The 26735-nt window shown below is 34.2% G+C and overlaps 1 protein-coding gene across 3 annotated transcripts in view; it reads right to left on the reverse strand.

Annotated features, from left to right (window-relative positions):
* Positions 1-26735, reverse strand: part of NetA (Netrin-A) — a 219833-nt gene that overhangs the window by 27047 nt on the left and 166051 nt on the right. For 2 of the 3 annotated variants that reach the window (XM_085806572.1, XM_085806571.1), the window contains exons 3-4: positions 2948-3097; positions 111-158 (exon numbers count right to left, since the gene is read on the reverse strand). In XM_085806572.1, coding sequence (XP_085662698.1) covers positions 111-158; positions 2948-3097 — 198 coding nt within the window. The remainder of the gene's footprint in view (positions 1-110; positions 159-2947; positions 3098-26735) is intronic. The other variant, XM_085806573.1, reaches the window with a different exon arrangement.

Below are 26735 nucleotides of genomic sequence, written 5' to 3' on the forward strand. Positions count from 1 at the left end.
GAAATGTTAAGTAAGTTATTTTGTTCTTTCAAAATATTAAATTGATTATCTTTTAAAAATACATATTTAACTAACTATCAAAGTAGAATATTGGAAATAAAAGTAGATACCTGGTCTTCCGTTAACTCGTTTTGGCACATCCACCATTCTTGGTATCTCTGTCAAAAGAAAAATCAAATTTAAAAATCAGTTTGCAACATGTAAGACTTTTAATGTGCTGTTATGTTAAATACTTTTATAAGCTTAGATAAACGAATGCAGTTAATGTTTATTTTGAATTAATTCAGTTTTAGTTGTATATTGACCATGCAACAAAATGCTGTGTATTTAATTATTAATGCAATTTTGAAACAGTAAAAATACGGAGTTACAATAATTATTAATTTACAGTGTAATACCCATATAATCCTAAAGAATAATTTATATTTAATCATTTTATTTGAGCACAGTATAAACACAATTATCGTTGTATCACTAAAATCTGTTTTCATATATCATAATCAAGATTTTAATTTAACACCAAAAGTCTGTAGTCTTTATGCCATGAAATTAAATTGATCTACCTTCTAAACGAATTGCAGTTTGAAAATTTCAGATTATCACCTAATACTTCTAAATGTTTACCATTGAAGCTTCATTAAATTAACGACAAGTGTTTAAAAGGTATAAAAATCAAAAGATAAAACAAAACTACTATTTGACCTCGGTACGTAGATCTCAGTTTAGCGTTTGAAAACAACTTAAGGTAGTTTTATTCGTAAAAATTAGTCGCTTACAGATTAGATACAAAACGTAAAACCATGCATTTAAAATAACCTATTCAAAATATCAAGTTAAATGGTAGAAAAAATTGCTTTGTTATTATTTCCACATGGAGACATAAGACTTTATTTATTAATGAAAAGACTCAAGAGGTAGTTGTACATTTATTTAACGAGATCGCTTGCGTTCGAGACTAAATGACAATACAAAATGTGAAATTCCGATCTAAAAACAATAAATATTCTAAAGAAGTTTTCTTTAAATTGTTTTTCGTATCGTGCATAATGAATGATAGGTGGACTAAGTAGATGTAATATACACCATGTAATATACACCATGGGATGTACAATTGATAAGTCTGATGCCCGATGGATTGGTAACAGCTATTCAGCCAGGATGTTGTCAAAAGAAAATATTAATACCTGAAACAAACGGACTTCTTTTAGATATTGGCTTGTTGAATTGTTTTCATGAAGGGCTGTATTTAAACAACATTTATGATCTCGATTTGCATAATTATATATCTTTGTTTTCATAACTTTCCATTCAGTAGGATGACATTGGACTATTAAAGGAAACAAAATATTTCAAAAAACAAAATAATATAACACAAATAACAGCAAACTTAATGAATGTATAAAGACCATCAGGCCGCTCAGGAATTTAAGAAATAAAAGGCAGCCGAATAGAACTCTTATTCAACTAGAAATAAAAATTATTTTTTGAAAATTTTCAAAGTTCAATCATTTCACGTTTTTGTTAATCTCTGAACATCTATCAATGCTAAATTATCTTTTCACCATAAAATACAAAATATTTCAATGTCTTCATTTTTATTGGTGCAGAAGAGTTATTAGGTTATTCAACGGAGATCTGAAGTCAACACATTTTTTTAAATATTTCAGTGTCGAAGCATCCATAGATTTCATTATCTGCAACCTTTAACCGTAACCAAGCGAGGAATAGTTTCTTCTAATTGAAACTTCAGACAGAAGTTTGACAGAAAGATTATTGTCCCTTGCCGATAACCAAATTGAAACTGATGAAACCAAATATTTTAATAATAATTTTTTAATCCATGGAAAGTTTTCTTAGATCGCTCTTCTGAGAGTCTTAATTTCAATCCATGAGGTAAACAGTGGATTACGGAAATCTGGTGATTTTGAGATTGAAACCAGCATCATCAAAGATAGCTCAAATATACATCTATCTCCCAGAATAAGAGACTGCACGATGTTATTTATTATATCCTTCATTCACTCGAATTCTGTACTTTCAGTTTCCTATCTTATGACCTAGATGTTTTTCAGATGTTTTCTGCTATTTCTGCAGAGCATGTTTGGCATGAATTTTTGGACTATGCTGTTTGTATAAATGAATTTTTCCCTATGCTGTTGAGTTTTCAATGTTCCAAGGTTTATTAATGTACATTTGAGACTCATGATAGCCTTAGAAAGTTAGACGCCGACTGACTAGTCTGGAATGGAGTGGGGAACAATCGGCATAATAGTACATTTCCTCCTTCAGAAATCACACAGCTACGAAGTATTTGTTGAAGCACAGATTCTTTGGCTGATTGGTGTGATGATGTCCGATCTTATTGGAATTATAGCATATAGAGATCTATTTTACGACGATGCTATTACGGAGCAAGAAATTTCTATAAATGAAAGATGAGTTGTTAAAAAATTAAACGATTAATAGAATAAAGGCACCGTTATGTTAAATGGCGCTGTGTATCACAATGTTTTATAAATATCTGAGTTACATTTCATGGCACAGGTTTCCATCTCAAAGTCATCAGATTACTATAATACATCCTAGGGAAGAAAACATACAACGTATACCCTAAAATATTTATAGCTACATGCAACGAAAATTGCTCGAATGTTGTGGATAGTTAACAAAACATTTTGAGGTAAACCAAATTTCTATTCGACAATATGCTACTAATTTAATTAAAAACTTACACTTTCATTAGTATCTAATTACTATAGTGAATGATACTGTTCATTGCTTCGATGTATGCGTGTATATTTTACTGTGATAATTTTTTAAACAGACACCTGCAAAATTAAAAAGAAAAATGTTTAAATATGTTTTCTGTATCGCTAATTGGACAACCGTGGATTTAGGATCTAACAACAGCCATTTGAGTAGAAGGTAATCTGGAGCGTCCACCTACTGATGCAAGGAGCGATGGGAGATCTGCTTTGCTGGTACCCCTTGGCGCACCGGTTGCACGTTATGCCAGTCACTCCATCTTTGCACGGGCACTGGCCGGTCGTCTGGTTGCAGGTGCGGCCAGACGCCCCAACCGGGTGGCAGTCGCATGCTGAAAGAAAAGGGAAGGATGAGGCATGCAGTTAGTTAGTTGACTGTTAGAGAGTTAGATTCTGCAAAATGCACTTTTTGGTTCAACATGCATTAGCAGTATCTAGAAAATGACTTTTAAAAGGTTTTAAATCGTAATAGTATCCATCAAGTGTCAATATAACTTTAGGTCACTTATTATAACAGATTTCCCACGCTTTATGAAAATAGACTGTTTTAGTGAAATTCTTCCTAAGAACTGTAAAGCGGCGAATTAACTACCTTTAATTTATAGAAGGAAAAGAAAGCTAGACCTACCGAAATACCAAGAAGTACAGTGTCGGAAAAGTAATTAAAACGCTTGAAAAATTCTGAAAAGATTTTATTACTATAAGTATAAACAACTACAATCTCTCAATATAATTGCCTGCAATGTCTATCACTTTCTGCCAAATTACTGGAAGGCGTCGTACACCATAAGCAGATCTGCGTTTGTCGATACAACACAATGACAGCCTTAAGCACGGTTAACTTGTTCTGTACTCTAATGAACCTATTATAATGGATTCTTCGAAGAGGTTCTTTCATTTCGGCGAAAAGATCATAATCATACAGTTCATATCAGATACGTGTGGCTGGTGTTCCATTGCCTCCCATCACCACGTCACAGGAGATCTGTGGCAGCGCTTGCATCATGACACAGCATATTTTTATGGAGGAGGATGGGATTTATTAGAGACATCATGTACATCCGGCACTCAGAAGAGAGAGAAAGCATTTGTTGGTGACGAATTGCATCCTTTTCCATGAAAATGAGTGGTGTCATAATGCGAATGCTACCATGGATCTCAAGCGACGTTGGCTATTGGAGGGACTGGAATTTTCTCCATGCTTATTCGATATAAATAAGATCTCTGCCAAAACATAAGAACCACTATGGGAGAGCCCCGAGAGGGTTATAAAGAGGAGGTTATCCCTGCTTTAGAAGCGGTTTCTGTGAAGCATTAACAGAAGTGGATGCGCTGATGATGTTCGAAGACTTCTAGTAAGTTGACAGAACGTAGTAGACATGCTAGGTGGTTATACTAAGAGACTGTATGTGTTTGTACCTACAAGAAATAAAGTATTTTCAGAACTAGTGACATGTTTTCTCTATTTCTCCATACAATTCTTGTACTTAGTAACTGTTTAATAAAAGCTTGTCGTAGTTTCCTTTTACATCGCAGTTGGAGAAGAGAAACATATATGAGAGGTATTTCCGTTTTTGCAGCTGGCTCTTTTAGCGACGATATCTGCCGCGTCACTTTCCATCAAAGCAGTGTGTGCATAGACACAGTGTTCATTTCAATATACATATGTCATCGGCTAAGTCTGTAGGTGAAAATGAAACTCTTAAATTAAACGGTATATGAGGGGTTAGATCCCTCCGCCTAAAAGAATTCGAATCAAAAAAAAAAAAAAAAAAAAGAAAAAAACACTTGTGTGGACATTTTTAAATATCTATGTGGGCTTTCGGAGATATATTTGAACACATTCCTGTGGTTGGACATTCGTGTGATTGTCTAACACACAATCTTGAGGGGCAGATGAGGTTGTTCTAACCGGAGAGCAAACCTGCATAAAGGTTATAGAGTCATTAGTTTTTTTGAAGCAAGGAATATGAAAAATGAGCAATGCCCTCGCCAGGACTCGAACCTGGACCTCTCGAATACGCGCTCAGTATGCTACCGTTACACCACGAAGGCATTCTGAAAGAAGGGAGAAATGGGGATTAGGGGACCCAATCGCCAAATCCTGGTGGTGAAGAATCATCATTCACCATTTTTAGCTCTAACGTCACTGTAAAGTCATTAGGTTTTTTGAAGCAGGAGATGTGAAAATGAGCAATGCCCTCACCGGGACTCGGACCTGGACCTCTCGAATACGCGCCAAGTGTGCTACCGTTACACCATGAAGGCATGCAGAAAGGAGGGAGAAAATACCTTATAAGGTGGCGGCACCTTTATATAAGTTGAACATTGTTCGTTGAACGGCACAAAGGTGCCTGATACCATTATTAACATCATGCAGAAATCAATCTTCAGCAAGTTTTTATCTTGACGTCGCTGACTTACGCAAAAGTGCAATAATCTTTATGACATTTTATGAAATCATTCGGAATATAAAAATTCTTCGCTTTTATGCAATAGCGTAAAAAATGCTATCCAAGATTTTCAATTTGCGAAAAGCTAACTATTGCAGTTTCAGTTTACAACCTGGTCAACTGCCTCGCTGCAGAAACAGCGCACTGTCAGATGAATCCTGCCATCCTGTGACGAATGTATATTTGGTAAGTGCTTGGCTGTTGAAAAGAATAATTTATTTTCTGAGCAACATAGATAGGACGCAAGAAATGAAATCGCTGAAAGTTACGCTTCTGTTATTTGAAATTATTCGAAAGGATACGAGAAATAAAAAAAAGTGTGTAATTTTGAAATAATCAAGAGTAAGAGTTTAGAGTTCTTTTTTGTACTAAAAACTCTTGTTTATGGTATTTTCAATTTTGTAATTTGTTATTCATATTTTCATACATTTTTCTGTTTTTGTAGAATGCCATGCGTGAATAAATTTTAAGTTTTTAAATTACTCGAGGAAATTTATTTTTATTCACAATTTTTCTTTTTCTTAGAGAGCCGCTATAGCACAAAAATACCGATATTTCTGTTCGGTTTCTTCTCGAATTTTGACTACATTATTGATTAACTTATTTTACGGTGAACGGAGGCACGGAATGATGGCCGATGTGTAGACGTGTCTGATGCTATTTTTAAATTTCCTTTATAAAGAAAACAAAATCATAATTCTTCTTTCTCAATTTCATTTCATTTCATTGCAAAAATGTTGTTTACTATGAAGTGTGGCGCCATCTGTAGGCTAAAACGACAATTACTGTATTTTGTATTTTTAAATGATTTTATTCATATTCTACTTTCTTGTTTTTCAACCATTTGCAGAATTGCTATAACTGCGTATGCATGGAAAGCATCAAATACGAGTACATTTTGAATTCATTTAGTGAGCAGAATAGATAATAATATTGACATTTCATAGTGGATATATTAAGAAAGGTGAATATGGAAACGAAAAATATTTAATGAAATAAACATAATGAGTTCCCTTTACAAAGCAAGCAACAGCAAAAATGTGTTAGAAATATTTTTCAAATTATTGAGCAAATAAATAGTAATATGAAAATAAAATATTATTAATATAATGTGAAGCTTCATTCTCACCAGTAGTGTTTTTCAAAATGACAGATATTTTTAAAAAACATGCTTTTTCACAAGTTTACTGCTCCATCCAATGGCGTGAACCCTTAGTCATTACATGACATGGCTCAACATTTTGACTTTGTTTTCTACTTTTATATTGTAAATTTTGTATATACTCATATTTAACCAAGATTCAACTTTGGAACTTCTATCTGAAGAACTATGTTTTATTTTTGATTTTCATCATTGCAACTACACTCATGTCCATAAATAAAGGATAATGCAAAATTAGGCAAAGGAAGAGTTAGAAGCGAAACAAATTTCACTTATTTGTACAGCTTATTTATTAAACAAAAGGTAAAGAGCAAAAAAAGATGCTATATGTTTGATATTATTAAAAAAATTAGCGATTTTTTCTCCCTGGAGCAAATTACAAAAAAAAAAAAAAAAAAACCTATTTACAAAAAACAATATTCCATGGTTGGTATGATTGTTAATACATTGTATGTCTCCCAGACGATGCAATACAGTCCATACAACGCCTAGGCATGCTGAGTATCAAATTATCGATGTGATCTTGGGGGATATTACAACACTCAAAAAGCAATACTCTCCGAAGTTCCGGTAGACATGTAGAAGGAGGTTGACGAGCTGCAACTCGTCGGCCAAGCATGTCCCACACGTGCTCTACTGGATTGAAGTCCGGTGAGAATGCTGGCCAGTCCATATGGGTGATATCCTCCGATTCAAGGCATTCGCTTATGATGTTTGCACGGTGAGGACGGGCGTTGTCATCCATAAATACAAAAACACAAATTGTGTGCCCATGGCGCCCCGAAACAAACGTACATGTTGTTCCAGAATAACGTCCCGATAGATTTGGCTTGTCATGGTTCCAATTTGAACATGCAGGTTATTTCTGGAACCCATAATAATTCCACCCCAAACGAGCACTCCTGCACCACCGTAACGGTGTCGTTCAGTGATGTTTTCTTGGTGGTAACGGGTACCTGGAGCTCTCCATATGAAAGTCCGGCGAGAATCAGACTGCAAGCTAAACCTGGACTCGTCGGAAAACATCACACAAGCCCACTTTTGCGGTGTCCACAATGCATGCTCTCTACTCCAGGCTAACCGCATGCGACAGTGAGTTGCAGTAAGTGGAACGCATCTGACAGGTCTACGAGCATATAGACCAATCTTCCCTAAACTTCTCTACACGGTGTGCCTTGAAATTGTCGTACCAGTGGCTGAAGAGAGCTGACGAGACAGGTCTAAGGCTGTTCTCCGCCTGTTTCTTTTGGCAGTAACTGCCAAATACCGGTCCTCATTCGGCGTTGTAACTCTGGGGCAACCTGTGCTGTAACGTCTACTCATATTACCATCATCTTGGAATCGTTGCCAAAGCCTGGAGATGACACTCTGTGTAATTCCAAGTTGTCTGATACTTCCAGTTGGGTACGCCCACATTCCAGACGGCCGATAATTCTACCACGTAAGAAATCATCCAAATGCGTCCTTTGTGTCATAACTATTCGGTTATTGCACTGAAATGCTTATAAAGCGGCTGCGAACAATTTTACTTCTTTTCCTGTGTTCCTTATATATCACTCTCTTACACTCTCGTCATTGTGACGTACCATCGGTGTCATCTGGTTACTTCCTGAAATTTGCATATGATTCTTGAAGATGTGTATAGTGATTTTACAGGTGATATATTTATTTTAGAGTTCGATTTACGCGTGATTCCGAATTATCCTTAATTTATGGACATGAGTGTATTAATGCATATTTGTATCTGATTTGTATTTTACACCATTTTACGATGTAATACTCTTGAGTGGCAAAGTGCCACATCTTCTCTTATTATCACATCTTGTCTCTGTGACACCTTTGTTTTGTTTTATGTACTTCCAGGAACCCATATTGGACGACAACTGGCAAAAAGCCTGCAATCCACGCAGGCTGAGTCCAGTATAACAGCGGAAAGTGGAATGGAACTGAATGTTTGTATTCTGATCCTGGTTTGATTCCTGTCCAACGTGCTGGCTTGCATGAAAGTTTTGTAGTTTTTACCATGATATGTAGCACATATATTGAAAATTATGAAATAAATACATAGTTACATAAAAATAAAGTATGATTAGCATGATGTCAAGCTTCACCCTCACCAATAGTGTTTTTTAACGAGTTTCAAATCCACTAAGGGCGGGCAAGTGAAAACAGTCGCTAAATGTTATTAGTCTGATCCTGGTTTGAATCCCAGGGAACTTTCTGGCTTGCATGAAAATTTTATAGTTTTCCCTGTGCGTAATATTTATACAAGCTAGTTTGTTTCCCTTGAAAAGTTTTTGATAAAGGTATTCGTCCCCTTAAGCAGATAATCCTCTTGCGCCTTACCGTGACGAACTAAAAACAAGTACTGCTGTCACTTTTTCTAAAAGGTGTACATTATTAGTGATCTGACGCAGTATAATATTTTTGTGACTTTGCACTTTTTTTAATAGGAATGAGATAAGCGAATTTCTCTGAAGAGTTCTAATGTGGAGAGCAATTTTTCAGAGTGAAAAAGCGCGTGTATCGTGTTCCTCTAAAAATTACGGGGTCTCCAAATCATTCTGTAGTTCCTCAAATTTGTATTTATTTCCCATACAGAGGATCTTAAATGGATGTTAAATCCAATATTTCTGACCGAGTTGACGGAGAATTTGTTTTCTATTAATCTCTCTGCATTTATTACTGGGGTAAACTTATTTCCTAGCTGCCATGTTATTTTGAAAAATGTTTCACAATAATCTCTTCAGACGGCTATGAATTACGCTAAACTTAGAAAGAAAATAAAATTCGAAACGGGTATTAAATGTAGTGTATAAAATGCTCTACATATTTCATGTAATAGTGTTATAAATTTCTGTGAATATTTTAATTATTTTAAGTGCATTGTTGTTTTTCTGTGTTGTTGTAATATTGTTTATTGTTTTAGCTATTTGTTGCTTTTAGCATTTATTTTGTAATCGAATTTGTGTAAAAACTACCTACTGTAATTTTATTACCTATTCCCTTATTCAGTTTCTTTGTATCTATCTCTACATAGCTGAAACGAAGAACCTTCATCGCTTAATTCAGTCAAAATGAAGGTTGCTTATAATTTCTGACCCTCTTATGCGTATCAGTCTTCTCTTCCAAAATATTTTCACTTTTGCCGAAAATTTCATCAGCATTCAATGCGGGATATTTTGTGTTTCACTTAGAGCTTCTTTTCTGAACCTAAAAATTTCGATATCTTGAACAAAAGAATTAATACAGTGGATACTTGGATGACGGATGCCTGACTTCGGTTCACAGCTCAATTCTCGGATCACAAACAAACTATCTAAAAGCAAACAAAAGCACATTTCGAATTACGAACACTATCTTCGGTATTTCGAATTACGAACATTCAAGTAAGCAGTGTGTATTTTCAAAGGTGTATTGAGGTAACCTAACACTCAGAGATTTCTGGAAGCATTATTTTGATATTTTCCATTGCTTTTAAGTCTCATTACCAATATCAAAACCTGGAAGCAAACATATCACTTACAGAATCACGTATTCGGTTTGGAGGAAATTATGGCAAAACTAGATTTTAGGAAGAAACATTGAGCTATCTTATTTATATCATAATGTTTTTCAGAGCTGTAAAGTCAACAAGGAAAACTTTCAGGACTATAAAAAAAATGAGCTCAACAAGAAAGAACTACAGCTACTTTAGAAGCGATTGTGCAAGAAATGTCTTCAGTAGAAGAGGAATAAATAAAAACGATCCTAGTTGTCTGACCCGTTAAATTTGTGCAAATGTTGTTAAGATGCAAAGTATTCATGCAACGTTATCACCCTCATGAAACAACAAGCTACACTTTCCGTGGGGATGCCATGTCTTCCTTTAGGCACATTTTAAAACGTAGACAACAAAAATTACATTTGTTAAATTTTGATTGTACTTTGAGCCCACTGAAGTCTTAAGCAGAACTGGGTGGCGGTGCTAAAGACAAATGAAGATACAAAAAGACGCCCCTAAAAGATAACTGCTTGATGATTTTATGGAAAGGAATTTCGAGTCCAAGTAAACACATCTTCCTCATTATTTTCCTCTTATGCTGCCCACTCTTCTACCGGTGCGGTAAAATTAAGTTTTTGTCTACTTTATCTGTTTAATACTTTTTTTAAATCTTTTTTTTGCTTTATAATATTCAATTATTTTTATTTTTGCTTATGAAAATCTTTTATGTCCATTTATGCTTGGTTATAATTTGTGCTATTAAATTTTGCACAACGTACTCTCTTAAAGTTTAAGTAGGACATCATCTGTAATACAAGAACGAAATAATCATTTTACATTAATTCATACGGGGGGTTATTGTTTTGGTTGACTTCAGGATACTTCAGGAAAGAAATAAATACGTGAACCGAAGTTTCACTGTATTTTTCACATGTAGAAAAAAAAAAAAAAAAAAAAAAAAAAAAGGTATGTTTCTTTCAGAATGGCTTAATTTTGTGTCCATATGTCAGTTTTCTCCTTTGTATTCTATAATTTCTTTACATAATGAAACGACACATGAATATGTATCCAACTGCGGGTAATGCAAACTACTTAGCGATGAGATAGGAGGAGACATACATCAGTAAAACAAGTAGTATCGCAAATGGAATTGATGTAAAAAAGCTGTACACTAGTACATCAATTCGTACTTTTTGCCCTTCGTTTTTTGTCTTATGCAAGAGGAATAAGGTATAATGAGTAGAATTAAGAACTAAAAGATGAATATTTCTTTTCTTATCCCTTAGAATATGTATATATATATATATATATATAAGTGTGTTTTTTTATTCAGTTTTCAAATGTAAAATATTTTTACTTCACTAAAAATTTCGAAGTCACTCAAAATTTGCATTCGCAAACAGACGCATAAAATGAGAACTTGGAATGAATTTTTGAGAAGTAATGTTTTTCTACGATTGAATTAGAACTAAGTTGCAATAATAAAAGAAATATCATTATTATTAAATTAAAGAAATGACATTATTTATTGGTAACAATAATGATATTCTTTTAATGTGAATGTGTTAATAATTACATGAATTTTAATAACCAACATTGAACGTATTAGTTTAAATGAGCATACATTGTACAGAATGACGCCGAGTAGCAAAACTATGCAAACTGTTTATTTTAGCAGATCGTGTAAAAGATTAAGCTCCTTGTTTACACTTGACAAGAGCAGCAGTTACTAGGTATGGTGTATGGTAAATAACGCAGTGGCTTAACGTGACGTAGCGACCCAAGAGAATTGGAAAAATAGCGTTAAAGACATAATTAACGTCGAAAAGCACTTTTTATTTCGTGGTTTTCCTAGTTATAACACACGTATTGAAATTTATAAATCAGCTCATATTTATATCAAATTCCTATCACATTATATAATGTTTACTTTTGAAATATGACTAGAGGAAAAGAGTTTGACGGTAGCGGATAAGATATATTCCCCTACATGCGATTACAATAGGTCTTTCCCCCTATCCTGAATAGATCCACTTACGGCCCTCTTCCATGAGCAGAATGACACAGGTATGGCCTGACGGATGATGCGGGGAATTTTCCATTAATCCCTCTTCGCTGGTCATTGGAATGCCCCTCACGTGCTGTCGGAGGCCTAACCCGGACTCTTCGACTCTTATTTCCTGAGTATACTCCACTACAAAAGGGGAACCCCCGTAACCGAGGAATGCGACGGGAGTTTGTATGGAACTAGGAGAGTATTTTTCTACCTAGGCTCTGTATTTCAAGAGGAGAACGAGAAAGGATCAGAAAAATCTGTGCGTTGTTGACTAACCTCTCAGCGGAAGATGGTTTCGGATTGAAATATGACCATTGTTCTCTATTACGACCGCATGTTTTGATTGATTTCTTAAGATGCATCCAGTTTCTTCTCCAGTTAGTCAAAATGTATCATTTTCAGGAATTTTTAAGAAAGTATTGCTTAAGCAGAAAATAAAACGAAGTTATTAGTGTATACTATTCAAAATATATTCCTTGTGCAATTCATCAAAAAAGAAATGGTGCGTTACCAGACTACTTGGACAGGGAAGTCTATAGAATCTTTAACTGTTCAATACTAACTTTAAAATCCTTCAAATTCTTTCAGAGTGCCAACCGAAATTTCGTTTCGTCTGAAACTGTACGACAAAGTCTTATACGAAGGTTTTAAATAGATTTTTTTATTTAAACTTGAATTGAACAAAAGACTTAACTTGTACATACAATTAAAACTCCTCCACTTGCAGATATTAAAATAATATTACAAATTTTGCATTATGTAAATAATTTTAGTGAAATTATACTTAAAATTGTAATATCTCTTGTATAATGTAACATGAAAGGCCTCAAGAGTGGGACGCTTCGCCGGTAAAATAAAGTTGCAGGGGGAAGTCCATTTAACATGGAGGTAAATTTCTATCTCGCTTATTTGGCTAGATAGCGCCAAGCGTGATGTTTTGGGCGACAAACCTCCAAAATCCGCTAAACTTAGCGACAATTTGCTCCAATCCCTTTATAATTATAACTGATCCCTATGCAAATGCAACTGTAACTGTATATGCCTTCCGGCAATTTCGAGAAGGTACTAGGAATTTCTTGGCCGACGAAGGAAACCTATATAAGACAGGAGAGAGCATTAGTTCTCATTTTAGTTCAGAGTTTAGCTCAGAGTATTGAAAGATTACTGTGTAAGCTTACTTACTATATTGTCTTGTGTGTAACGTAGTCGTTTGAAGAAGTAATTATTGTTTGTGTTCTGTCATACTGAGAAGAACTGTACGAGCACTTTTGTGAAAAGTTCCAGAACTGTGACTTGTTTTTCTTGAGAAAATAAATTCTATCAAGGTATTATCGGTTCTGGGTGGAATAAATTCACTATGAATTCGTACGCGCGTAACAATAACATAAAGCTGAATTTACGATTTAATAAAGGAATCGTAGTCAGAGAATACACAAATTTGGCCTTGTTGAAACTTTAATGGTGCGATTTAACGTCGGCTAACAAATGGGTAATTCCGTAATATTAACTGGTAGAGCAGAGCTACAGAAGTTAAGGCCGCGAGAGTCGTTACCAAAAGCTCTATTTAAAACGTTCAAAATTCTCAAATAAAATAATTATTAATCTCATTTACATCCTGGTGAGGGCAAACAAAAAGGAGAAGTTATATTACAGATTCGAAACATAATGACACGGCTCGATAACTCGTAGGTTCAGACATAATTATTCACGAATACTTAATCACGGCAATTATAGATCGGTTAAATTTGCAATATAAATTGAGGGTCTTACTTTTGCCGAAAAGCAACATTCTGAGAACATGCTATTAGCGGCGAAGATAGATAAATTAAAGATGTTAAGATTCGACTATTGGCAACATTGAACATTTGGAAAGACCTTACGGACATCAGCGCAGTCATTTGATGTCTGTCTGACATCAGCGCGTCTTTAACATCCTGCACTGATGTTAAGGACTGTAAGTCATTGATGTGGGTTAGAGCGCTAAATTTAGATTGATAAAATAAAATTAAATCAAAGTGCTCGTCAAGTTGAGCTTTAAATCGATAGACACTAACAATCGTCAAGACCACTGGTCACCGTTAACCAGTGGTCTTGCCGATTAATACGTGTAACAGTTTAAGGGAGTGGAGATGATAATTACAGGGAAGTGAAATATAACGTAGCGATACTGAGAGACTACGGTAGGAATTTTTCTAACATCATAAGTACGATGAAGTAAATATCAGTTCATCCCTCATAATCTGCTTTCATAATTTGGATTATCTAACCCTAGATCTCTAAAATTCCTTTCACTCCCTGAATGTCGTCATTACCGAGTGACCGACGTCCACTTCTTGTTATTTACTTCTCCGCTACTCCCCAGAGTGAACTTCACGGTCAGTACCCCCTTAGAAAGAGTCATTAGAACTCTATTATTCCGTCCAGTAACTTGATATATGAATCAGGGACAGACAGCCATGAGTCATGTGATTCACAGTAACCAGGCAAGGAGATGTGATTATGTGGTAGGTAAATACGTATGTCCTCAACGGATGTGGTGAGGTTTAAGCAAGGCCTGTAAAGATTCTGCCGTAGGGTGAAGTCTAAAAGCTATTCAGGTAATATCGTATAACTTAAATAATTTGACAAAACTGAACATGCTTTGATATCGCTGGTTGTGTGGGCATTAAATTTGCGGTATTGTACATATTTGCATTCCAAAGACCCCTCAAGTAAGAATCAATAAGCTTTGCTAAATTTTAATTGTGCTTATAAGATGTAGCATTAATACAAGTTTTATCTCTTCTCTGTGTTCTTAGAGTTCTAGACTTCAAATTATTTAAGTTATCAAATGCAAAGGGGATAAGTCATACAAAGGAAAGTTTGACAAGGAATTTAAGAGTCAGTTAGGTTTAACCTTGAACTCCCTTCGTTTCCGTATTGAAATCATAGAATTTAATAACTGAAGTAATTTTTCTTGGAATTAAATATTCAAATAACGAAATTTACTTGTAATATAATAAATAAATTTTCATTAAGGTACTGGAACCTGATGTCTACCTACAATGAATTTGTAATTCCCTTCTAATTGTTTCCATTTTCAAATTCAGTTTATAAGAAAATTTTTCCATCTTCAACGTGGGCGTTCGTGGTGTGAATGTTATCCCGTCTCGCAGCAACAGGAAGCTCCGGGGTGCCCGAACCTTAGCGACGGTATTGCTGAATTTTCGTCATTCGTAAGTCGATGAATACCTAATAGACTTTATATGTTTAGATTACTTTTTAGGGTCAAGAAATCAAAAGTCTTACAAGAAAGTGATTATTAGAGGAATTTCTGAACGAAGTGGCGTCATATTCATCATTACTCACGAGATAAACCTCATCACGAGACAAGCCACCTTATTCACTTGTCGTAGGAAACTACTTTTTTTAATGAACACACGTTTTAAGTTGGAGTACAAAAGTTTTTATAATAGCCTCAAATCAGACACTTAGAACCTTTATTTAAAGGTTCATTTTCTGCTTACCGACTTTAATGAGTCCTAGTGCTGGTTAGATGAGATTCCAAATTTCCTATTTGCTTCACATTATAGTCCAAATTAATGTATTGACGAAGGATGGGAAACATTAACCAGCTAATGGAAGAAAAGGGTACTAGATGTGGAATAAAATTACTAATGTATGTTACTTACTATTGTATAAAATTACTTATATATGTAAGATATAACAAAATACGACAGCTGTTTAAGAAAAAAATTGGCGATCTCAAAATTAACATTCTAGATTTGGTGCTCTCCCCCTAAATTTATCTGTTTTTCGGAATCGAGACCTTTCTATGTTACGTAACGTTTTAATGTAGATACCTCTTGTCCAAACAAATTAATTGTAAACCAAAACTTTCTCAAAGTCGAACTGAAACTATTGACTCCCTTCCTTCTTCCTCTGTGTTGCAGCGTTCTCTTTCGCTTATGCTTCCCTGCCGGCAAGAAGCTGCTTTTCCACGCTGTTGCTTATTTGCCTAAGATGATGTTGTACTTTAAAATGGAACTTATTGTATTCAACTACAATTAAGAAATATCTTGCCTGCAAAAGGATGATTTGATATGCTTAAAAAATAAAGATTGTGATTCTTCAAGCTCAGGTTGTGCTAAATAACTTACATGTTGTGTAAATTGGACTTCTTAGCAGCTAATATGTCAGAATCATGTTTTTATAATTCCAATAGGTAGACATGTCAGAGCGTAGTCTTCTGTTGATTTTCATCCATACCGTGCTCTAAAACTAGGCTGTACAGTAGCATCAAAATTTGTTTTTGCCTGTTCACGCACACTGAAGGCTCTTTTACTTAAATGAGGGCATACTGCTTGACTGTTGACAAGAATACTCATGCTGACGTTACAAAAACGGATGAAATTAAGAGGCGGTAAACTTGAGAACGGCTATATAAAACGGTACTGTACGCATCCTGATACAAATAAACACATTTCAAATTATAAGCATATAATCGGTCTATTTGTTTTAACCCTAAATTATAGACGAACTCCAATAAATATTTACAATTTTTCCTCATATATATTTTTATATATAAGAAAAAATTGTTAATATTTATTCACTATTTTTAGCATATTTTGCTAAATGAATTAAATCTTAAGGAACAATAAAAGTTGCTGTCGAATGGTTTAATTTTTCGTTTACCAAAAGAGTCATTCTTCAAGGAAGTTTGCAGTTCTTATTTTGTTCTTATTCATTGTCCTTGTTGAAAATATACTTTTAATTGCTGCTGACGAAAGAAGAACACTATAATTAATACTGTTAAACTAAAAATAATTTGCACTTCTGCAGCATTTTTCAATTCAAAAACTTTATTCCATACAACAACAATTTTTTTTTTCTAGTGCTATGATTTTTATTAGAACATACCTCTATCGAGATCTTTATAGTTGTTTACTTTAGTAAAAATTGGAAAATACGAAGCAGGTGGCTTTATTATGCGTAAAACAGTGTGATTTGCGAATTTCAGAACTCTGCATTGCTAAACGTTTTAAAAGATGATCTCTGCAATTTATTCATTTTAAAACTTTCTTCAGAACTCAAGATCCAGATGGACAAATGTTTCCTCAATATCTCTTTCTAGCTCCGCACTCCCGTCAGAACTCGTTTCACTTTTGTTTATTTTCCGTATTTAAAACTGAACGCTGCGGTTGAACGTACTTTTTTGGTCAATGTTATTCGTAACACGTTAAGATTTCAAAAAATTCGTGATTATTTACATTTTATTATCGTTAGATGAAACGGTTAGAGAAAGATGATATTCAATCGAAAATAATAATCTAAAAATTTAGATTAACTATTTTGGTACAGCAAATATTAAGAAGAGACAACTTGCCTTAATTCTGAGATTTTGACGCCCAGTTAAAACTAAATTGGCTTAATAAATACTCTCTTCTGTTGCACTCAAGAGGAATTACGAATTCATATGTCAAAATTTCTCCTTTTACTTTCTCATATTATTAATGGACAGGATAAAAAACTATACAAAAGTATTAGCAATAGTCATAAATCTGATGATCTGTATAATGAAGTTTTAAAGAAATCTTGCCATTTTTGTTCGAACAACCAACTTTATTCGTCAAACTTACAGAATAACTGAAAAAACATCTTAAGCGCGTGCATCTACCGGCACGGATATTCTATGCGCGAGGTTTCTTTACATTTCTTACTGGAATTATGTTACTAGCGTAGCAACACAAATACGTTAAAGTCTTAAATTCCTTCCCTTACGGGCAACTTTTCGAAGAAAAGTTATTCTTTCAATCTGATGGAACTTTCAAGAACAATTTTCAGTTTAAATACATTAAGTTTTTTACAAGACGAAGAGGCTCAAGCATATCTGTAATAAATACAATTAGATACTTGACCAAATGAGTACAAGTGCTTTCAAAGAAGCATTAAATAAACGTATAAAATTTAATATTCTAATATTAACGTAATAAATTTGCCACTTTAATGCAAGAGCTCAAATTTTGACGCTTTAATCCCAAAGCTTAAACTTAGAATAACGTTCTGTTAGTTGAATTCAATAATAAGATGAAACATTTTCATATAAAATGGCACAGTTTTCATAAAAACTTGTACTCACACGTACTGTATTTCTTTTGTTTTTAAATAAACACTGGCTTCACCTTTCTATCCCAGCGACTACCACCAAATATTTATTCTTTTAACTCTTTCCGGCACGCTACCTTTTAAAGTTGGAATTTCGATAAAAAAAAAAAAAAAAAAAAAAAAAAAAAAAAAGTTAGGCAGTTTAATTAGGCCTAGAAGAGTACACAAGTAAAATTTTGTAAAGATAGCACTTATCGTTTTAATTCTGTGTGTGTGCCCGAAGCGGGCACACTGATTGAATAGAGCTTCGAAAAGAATGCTGAAACGAGCATTGCTGGGAAGCGCGTAAAAGAGTAAGAGATTTTGCCTACTATTAAAAAACACTAGATTCTGAATACCATAGCAGATTTAGCATTAGCCAGGGTGTGTCACGGGAGATCTGCTACTCTACACCCCCCTAAAAAGCTCATTTTTGGTGATATGATGATTACATGCTTATGAACGGGAAAAAAATGTAACTTGAGTATATGATATTTGCATTATTTACATTTCATAATTAAACTTTAGTCTATTTTTTTCATCGTGGTACTTTTCGAAGAAAGTGAAACCACCTTTGAAAAAGCACAATGCACTATTGCATGTTTTGCACATGTGATGGGACCCGGTCAGATTCACTATCTGAAAGTAATTCTTGTAGCACTTTCAGTGCTTTAGAAATGGTCAGCCCTCTCCGATCCGTTTGGAAAATAATTAAAAATCCGAAAAAAAATAAACTAATATTATATCTACAATTTGAAATTATAAACTATAAATGTCTACGACTCAAAACTATTAAACTTCGAAAAAGAAAAAGAGAACTGATCTAGGGAAAATCCAAACAGCTAACTGATAAAATTATCCCAGACCTTCAGAAAATCACCCCAACAATTTCTTAGTTAATAACAAAACTCCCCTAAAAAAATGGAAATGAAACACAGCTGTGGACTCACCTTTCTATGTTAATGAGCTGCAGAGAAACAAAGATACAGCTGCCTCTCAGTGACCTAGACTCGCAGTGAGTCCAGTCTGGGAACACCTCAGTTCGTCGTTTGACTTTAGTCAAGATTTCAAGGTAAAAATTTAAAACTAATATAGAATAAGGAGACTAGCATACAGTCAAAAAAATAACATAGAAATTTCCTTTCAAACAATTCTTTTTATACCCTAAACAAAATCTGGAAGATTTCTTTGAAAAATGAGGGTCTTAAAAAATTAAACATGGCTAAAATATACGGAGTGGTTTGTGTTGAGCTGGCATCTACTATAAATAAAGAAGGTTCAGAGTAATCTATAGTAACCTTCAAATCCTTTTTCATTCAATTTTTCTGTGCGTACAGAAGGAAATTTTTAGGTGTGCCCAGACCAGGCACACCGTGCCGCAAAGGGTTTTACGTCTAATTCAGAAGTTCATTTATTCGGCGTGTTATTGTGTCTCGGTTATACGTCTGTAATGAAGTTTTAAAGCAATCTCGCCATTTTTGATCGAAGAACAACTTTATTAGTCAAACTTACAGAATAACTGAAAAAACATTTGAAGCGCGTGCATCTTCCGGCATGGATATTCTATGCGCAAGGTTTCTTTACATTCCTTACTCTTATTATGTTGGTAGCGTAACGCAAATACTTTGCATCAGCTAATAGCTGAACTAAGGAAGTAGAATCAAGAGCTATTTTTGATAAGGCTTATGAATGAAAAGGTAATTGAAAGCTGTCAATAAATTACCGCTTTCTTTGCAGTTATGATCTTCATAAACCGTAGGATTTGTTACACATACTAACTCTATAAAGGGATATTGGTTTCGGATAATTTATTAAAGTCAATACAATACAATTCCGCATTGTCCTGTGAAAGTGAAGTGCTGACGTACTGGTCAAATTGATGTGCGTCTTCTTGAGTTCATTCGTTTTTCGGCGATTAAGCTATATTAGCTAGATTTGAAGTATATTTATAAAGCTGAAGCTGGCGATAAAGAAATCCCCCTTTCCCCACCAAAAATCTCAAAAGAAAACATTGAATATACCTGGCGAAACGTGCTCCAGCCTCTGAAAAGAAGCTTAGTGTGCTATTAGAATACAGGGCCCAGGCGCTTTTGCAAAGATGTTTGCAAAAGAATTGGGGGGTATTCGGTATATTCGAAGAGTTTGGGTATTATGTTTTTTCCTTCGTGAAGCGCCTTCCAACCGGTTTTGAGTAAGATTTGATCGGAGGTACTTCAGATTGTCATTTAATAAAGAAAAGAGTTTAGCAAAGAGTAGGATCAGAACCTTTCTTTTATTATTCGGTACTATTTTGCTTTGACATACGTTTGCAGAACAGCAAATGGTTATCTTAGGAAAGAACAGTTTCATGACAGCCAAAATAAAAATGGATAGCATTTCAGTTGCACAATTTAAAAAAAAAATCTTAAAAAGATAATAATAAAAAGAAGAAAGAGAATCATTATAACTATAAATATTTTAAAGAAAGACATTTTATACAGTTACGTCTATTACCGTAAAGCTCTAGTTCATCTTTGAGTAACTGTAAGAGACTGTCCGAAGATTTTTCATTCTTTCTCTCTCAAGGATCGTAAAAGTTTAAAATGAAATCATTTATTAATTCGACAGTTTGGCTATTACACAAGCTAGAAGTTAATTCTGCTAGCTAAACTCTGATCACTAATAGCTAAACTCTACTAGCTTGCGCGTAAACAAAACGCACGTTCAGAATAAATCAAATACAAAATTACCGCTCTTAACCTATGCCTTGATTCGTCCTTAAATATGCTGACGAAGCAATTGCAGCTAGCAGAAACTCATACCGCAAGTGCAATAGTAGAGGGAAGCTAAAACAGCGTGATGGGTCAGCGGATGTCATGAAGTGCTTTCTGAAAAACTTAGAAACTAGAAGCTTATTTGCACTTTAACTAATTTGCATTTTGGTGATGAAAGTAGAAGTTATACTGAAGCCAAAATAATAATGAGAGACCTTAAAACTTTATATAGTGTTGTAGAGACTGTTAGATTTCTCATAACAAGAAATGTAAAAAATCAACTACACTCTTCTCTGGCTTCAAACACAAATTTTCCGTTCGTTAGCTGGACGTCCTAACTATTTATATAATAAGAGCTCTGTGAGTGAATGCATTAGTTCCTCACATTCTTCCCTATTAAAAGGGCAGGCATGGGACACAGTAGATCAAATCCAGACGTTATTATTCGCGAATTATCGTTCACCGGATTTTAGTTTCGGCCCCAATCTGATTAGCAACAAGTTCATTAATTAAAATTTCTCGGTGTGAAGTAAAGTATGTGTCAGAAACTTGCACTTCCTTTACAGTTAAACTTGCACTTCCTATACAGTATTGAAAAGAGGAGGTAGTGAACGTACACTAATCCTCTGGTGGATGAGGCAGAAACTGTGGGTACAAAATGTTGACGAAGTTATACCGATAAAAGACATTAGTGGCAGTAGAAGCTGACAGAAATGCGGTTCTTCAGGTATCTATTTTGTGATTACTAATTGAATCTTAGCTTTATGGACCTCAAGTGCTTGTCGAAGGAATCTACTAGTGTATTCATCTACCAAGCAACTGTGCATGGACCTATTCCCATGAAGTAGTAATTTCTTTTTTCAAAGTAGCCTTTGTACTACAGAGAAACTGATGACCACTCATCAGTTTCTCTGTGGTACAAAGGCTTTCTATTTGATTTTGTTCCCATGGTCTGTTCATAATCCATCTTCACAGGTCGGAAGCACTCCTTCTGATGTGTGCATTACTCGATGAGAACGACTTTTCAATTACCTTATATAACTGTCGGTTTCGCTCTTAAATTATACGCACTACTCTGGAAAGAATAGGGCAAGGGATAGAGAAGACTTCGAAGAAACGACAATGTAAATATTATTTTATAGTAAATTAACCTACGAAAGCTTTATTTAGAAAAATAGTAGTTGAGTTTTTCTTATAGAATTTATAAGGAATTATCGCATTCTTCCATGCGTATTCTCGAAATATAAATGGTAGCGTGTCTAGGTAGTATTGGAAGATCTCGATTAGGGCCATAGATGCATTTATATATGTATGTATACATATTATTTATTACTTTATATATATATTTAATGAAAAACTATACATTTTCAAATTACCGTTATATAATATTCCACGTACATCATGGAAACAGAGTACTGCCACTATATGGTCTTTTCTGCTGTCCCCCGATAGCCTCTATCGGGGGGACAGAACTTATATTCGAGAATTCCACGATTGCAAATGGCAAAAACGATAATTATTTGCTTTTCATTTCTTAATTTTACGATGCTACATATTTCATTCATTTTATGGTGTTAATACATGTTTCAATTAAAAAATTAAATTAATAATTGGTCAAATGATGCGTCGTATTATATTTCAAAAACGAAACTACTATTTATTCAGTTTTAAAATAATTAAATTATTAATTGTTAAAATGGTTTTTCGTAGCAAAATTGTTGTTGTGAATACAATTTATATTTCAGAAATGAAACTACTGTTTATTACAACGCCAGCTCGAATCGCATTTAAGAGTCGGACTCGCAGTTTGGCCATGCCTTATACAAACTTAACGTAATTGGCACACTATTAGCAGCGTAAATAAGGCACCTGATCTTACCTAATCTTCCGATCCGTTCTTGAGCGTGTAAACTTTTAAGCAGCAGTAATTTGCCTACACAACAAACATGAATAAATATTGTATGGTAGAGTGCACGCATTTTTATTCTATTAAATTTTAGAAGATTAATACTCCCAAGCGTATTATAAGGTGCTTATTATAGACTTTAAATTAATTTTCTTTGTAAATTACAGCTCAAGAAAAATACTTTGTTCATTAACTAAATATTTATATTTTCTTAGAACTTGCAATGGCCGCGCAATGGATATGTCTAAATGGACTGCCTCGGCCAAGATCGCCTCCCAGATTTTCCAGAATATTTTTTTTATAGCAATGCAAGCGGCTTTGTTTTTAATAATTCGAAGGCAAAATCTCTCGATTCATATATGATTTCTTCAATCCGTGGCTGCCTACTTCCTATCACCCGCTTACCAAGAGTGGTTTTTTTTACTTTTTTTTTTTTTTCTTTTTTACCTTCAAGATAATTAAGCCTACTACGCCAATTGCCACCTCGTATTAGTGCGCCTCTCAAGGACTGCTGAAGGCAGTTGAATGCTGTTTAGCTTTATTTTCGATTCATTTCGGTTCTCGAAATTATTTAAATACGTACAAATTAACTATTGTCTTGATTTACGAAGCGTTTTGTCTTTATATCGACTTTGTTATAGCACTTAATTTGAATTCTCTCTTTACAGATGGTTGTAACGCTTTAGATAAATTCTCGGCTCCGCCTGACAAAGAATAGAGCATTTAAAAAAGAAGTAGATATCAATAACGAACTGTTTATTTTATATTTAAACTTAATATAACGTCTCCCAAAATTAAAAGTTCGTTAACTTGCAACAAAATACACGGTTTTTAATAATTCATTAATTTTAGTTCATTACACGTAATCTTATATAGAATTTTTTGGTTAAGGTTAGATATTTGGAGGACCTACCAGTTATTGTTAACTTACCATCAGTAATTATACAATTTATTATCACAATTTTTTTAAAACTTTTTATTATATAGTTAAATTTTAATCTTGTATTCTGAGAATTTTCACTTCTTACTGTTTTTTTTACTGCATAGCGTCTGAAACATTTAGGGATTTTAAAATTTTATTGCAATCTTTATCCACCATATTATGTTTTCTATTCTTTGTTATTTTATTATATATAAACTTTCTTACTTAACTAATTCTTTATATTAACACGGCTTCTAAAAGTATTCGGAATATTTGTTAGTTTTATATTAATTAACTAATTATATATTTAAGTTCTGTGTTTTACTTTAAGAGCCAGTCCGGTTTTGCGTCTTGTACTTGACTTTGAAGATTTTGTCATCTTATTTGTTTAATAACTATAGTTTTAGAAACTTAATTAATATTTGTCCATTTTGATTTTGTTTTGTCATTTGTTGTATCACTTAGTTTTTGCAATTTTTAAGTAGTTTACGCTACTATTTTAAAGATTATATCTACTACTGCTTATTTTAATGTATATTTGTTTTCTTTGAGTAAGAATGCATGTAGGGGAAGGATATGAGCGCATTTGAGACTCACATGAAATATCATTTTAAAATTTATCATTAAAGAATTGCAAAAGCGGTATAGAGTCTCAAATAGTTCAGGAACGAAACATGTATTCGGAGCTCATTAGTAATCAACTGGGTTTAAAGCTTCAAAAACACTTTTCTCTTGACAAGCTCTGTTTGAAGCGTTTAAAGAAAGGAGATTAATTTTTTACATAGCACTTTGCAATTTTTTCAAGTCTCTTGGTAGTTTTTAAGATTTTCTTTGGATCTCTTATGTTTTTTAACTATGTACACTTCAATAGATATAACTAGATTTTTGTTACCAATTTCACAGAAATAGGTTGGCCTTTATATTTTTTGGAACTAAATTTATATTTAATTTACGTTTCGATTTTGAAAGAGAGATTATTTTTTATATTTTTATTATCTTGTATATACTTTCCCTTTTTGCATTTTTAGTTTTCGAGTTTGTACTACTATGATTATTTTTATTTTGAAATGTTTTGATTTTATGTTTAACCCCTTTACGAGGATGCAATTATTAATATTGTGCAATCGCCTTACTTTGACTCCAATTTACTTTTAACTTTAGATGCTTTAAGTTTATTTTACTTCAATCCTGCAGCTATAGCGCAGGACGGGTTTATAAAATTTGCTTTTTATTTTCGCCTTATTAAGATATATTACAAGCATATTACTTTTTATGTTAAGTCTTTCTTGCATTTCTACGGTTTTGACTATTTCGCTAGAATGTTTAAATGAAGGGAGTTTAAAAACTAGACTGAGAGTACAGTTTAGGACAAAGAAGATTGGCAACATTAGCCGCATTAAACTTTGCTCTGACTTGTAAATGCTTTGAACATTGTGTTTGTCCAGCCACAGATAACAGAAGTTAATTTTGTCTGTCATTTTATTTTTAAATTTCAAGTTAATTATCAGACAAATTTTTTAGCTCTTTTACGTTGTTGTTTTAATTTAGTATCTTGGTACTGAAAGGTAAGATGGGGTGATAATTCGTTTCGCTTAAACTAGTGTTTAGATTAAACGAAACTGAATTTAACCTTACGTATCTTTTCGAAATTGTTTTGTAATATATTTGAAAGGAAATGTTCTCCTTTCTTACCGAATGTCTTCGGAATGTAAATGAAAGCATGTCCAGCTAGGCAATCGGAAGATCCGGACTTTCTGGTGGGAGCATTTTTTTTCATGTTTTCTGCTCCGTTAACTATTAATAACTGTACAAATCGCGCCCGAACTAAAAATGTGGTGAACGATAATTTGTCAAACCTTAATTTAGCAACTATGTTCTCTCCTCCCCAGTCGCTTTTTAAGTGAAGAAAAATGTAAATAGTTTTCTCCTTCTTTAATATGTATCTTCGTAGTATAATTAGAAGTATTTCCGGCAAGCAGTTATGAAGTCCAGAGTTCGAATCCTAGCTAAGGCTTCGAAGAGTTTTCATGTTTCTTGATCGAAAAAAGCCTCTACAATAACTCTACAATGTTTAAAGAATTATTCTTTCTTTACCATATACTATATGTTTTAATCTAAACGAATAAAAAAATAGCGAGTATAGACAGTTCCTGATAACCTATAGTGTTACGCTTGTGTTCATGTGTTGAAACCGCCCAACCGGTATAGTGGTTAGCGTCGCTGAATGCCCTGCCGAAGGGCCTGGTTCGAATCCTCGAAAAGGCATGGATGTTTGTAAATGTATAGTATTGGTGCGACATGGCGGCACTCTAAATATGCGGCGAGCCGAAAGTCCTCTCGTGTGGTATGGTAGAAGGGGGACCCTCGGACCCGTCCCTCCGGGGAGCCTACATAAAATTGGGGGCGGAACTGAGCTAAATCGCACTGTCACCTGTAAGGAGCTCAAGGCTGTTGCCAACGACAGGCGTAATCTTGCGCTACTTGCCACAATGCATTTCTGGGGTTTGGGCTGTTGCTATTGCGACTTACCTCACTTGCCTGACAGTGACATCAGAATAAGTCCACGAAATTCCTTATGGCAAGAAGAGCAAGATGGCACCTGTCGTTGGCAAAGTCTTGAGTGCCATACAGATGACAATGCGTTTTAGCTTATTTCCGCCCCCAGTTTTGAAGGAGAACAGCCCGGGGAAGCGAGTTCGAAGGTTTCCCACCCCTCTTTCCCTAGCACAAACCTTTGCATATTTAGAGTGCCCCATGCCACACAGACTCTATACATTTATGCCTTCTCCGGGATTTTGAACAAGGCCCTTCGGTATCGCAGCAGGCTCCCCTAACCACCATACGCTGTCCGGCTCATGTATACCCATAGCAAATCTGAAGAGCCATCGGCTGAATAGGATAATATCCTAATAATGACAAAAATTCATGCAAACGATCATGAGTGTCCTATACGATTTCGCTCAAGTTGCAATTAAGGAATCGCAGTATTTAAGCTACTGTCGCATAACTAAAATTTATATAAACTTTTGGATTGGAGAAATTATCGTGATGCATGCCAAACGGAAATAATATTTAAAAGAAATACATTTTATAAGTATTAAAAACTTCGGA

This window comes from Stegodyphus dumicola, chromosome 12, assembly GCF_044657685.1.
Source record: "Stegodyphus dumicola isolate Sdum_Otavi_A_Nest chromosome 12, ASM4465768v1".
Lineage (NCBI taxonomy): Eukaryota > Metazoa > Arthropoda > Arachnida > Araneae > Eresidae > Stegodyphus > Stegodyphus dumicola.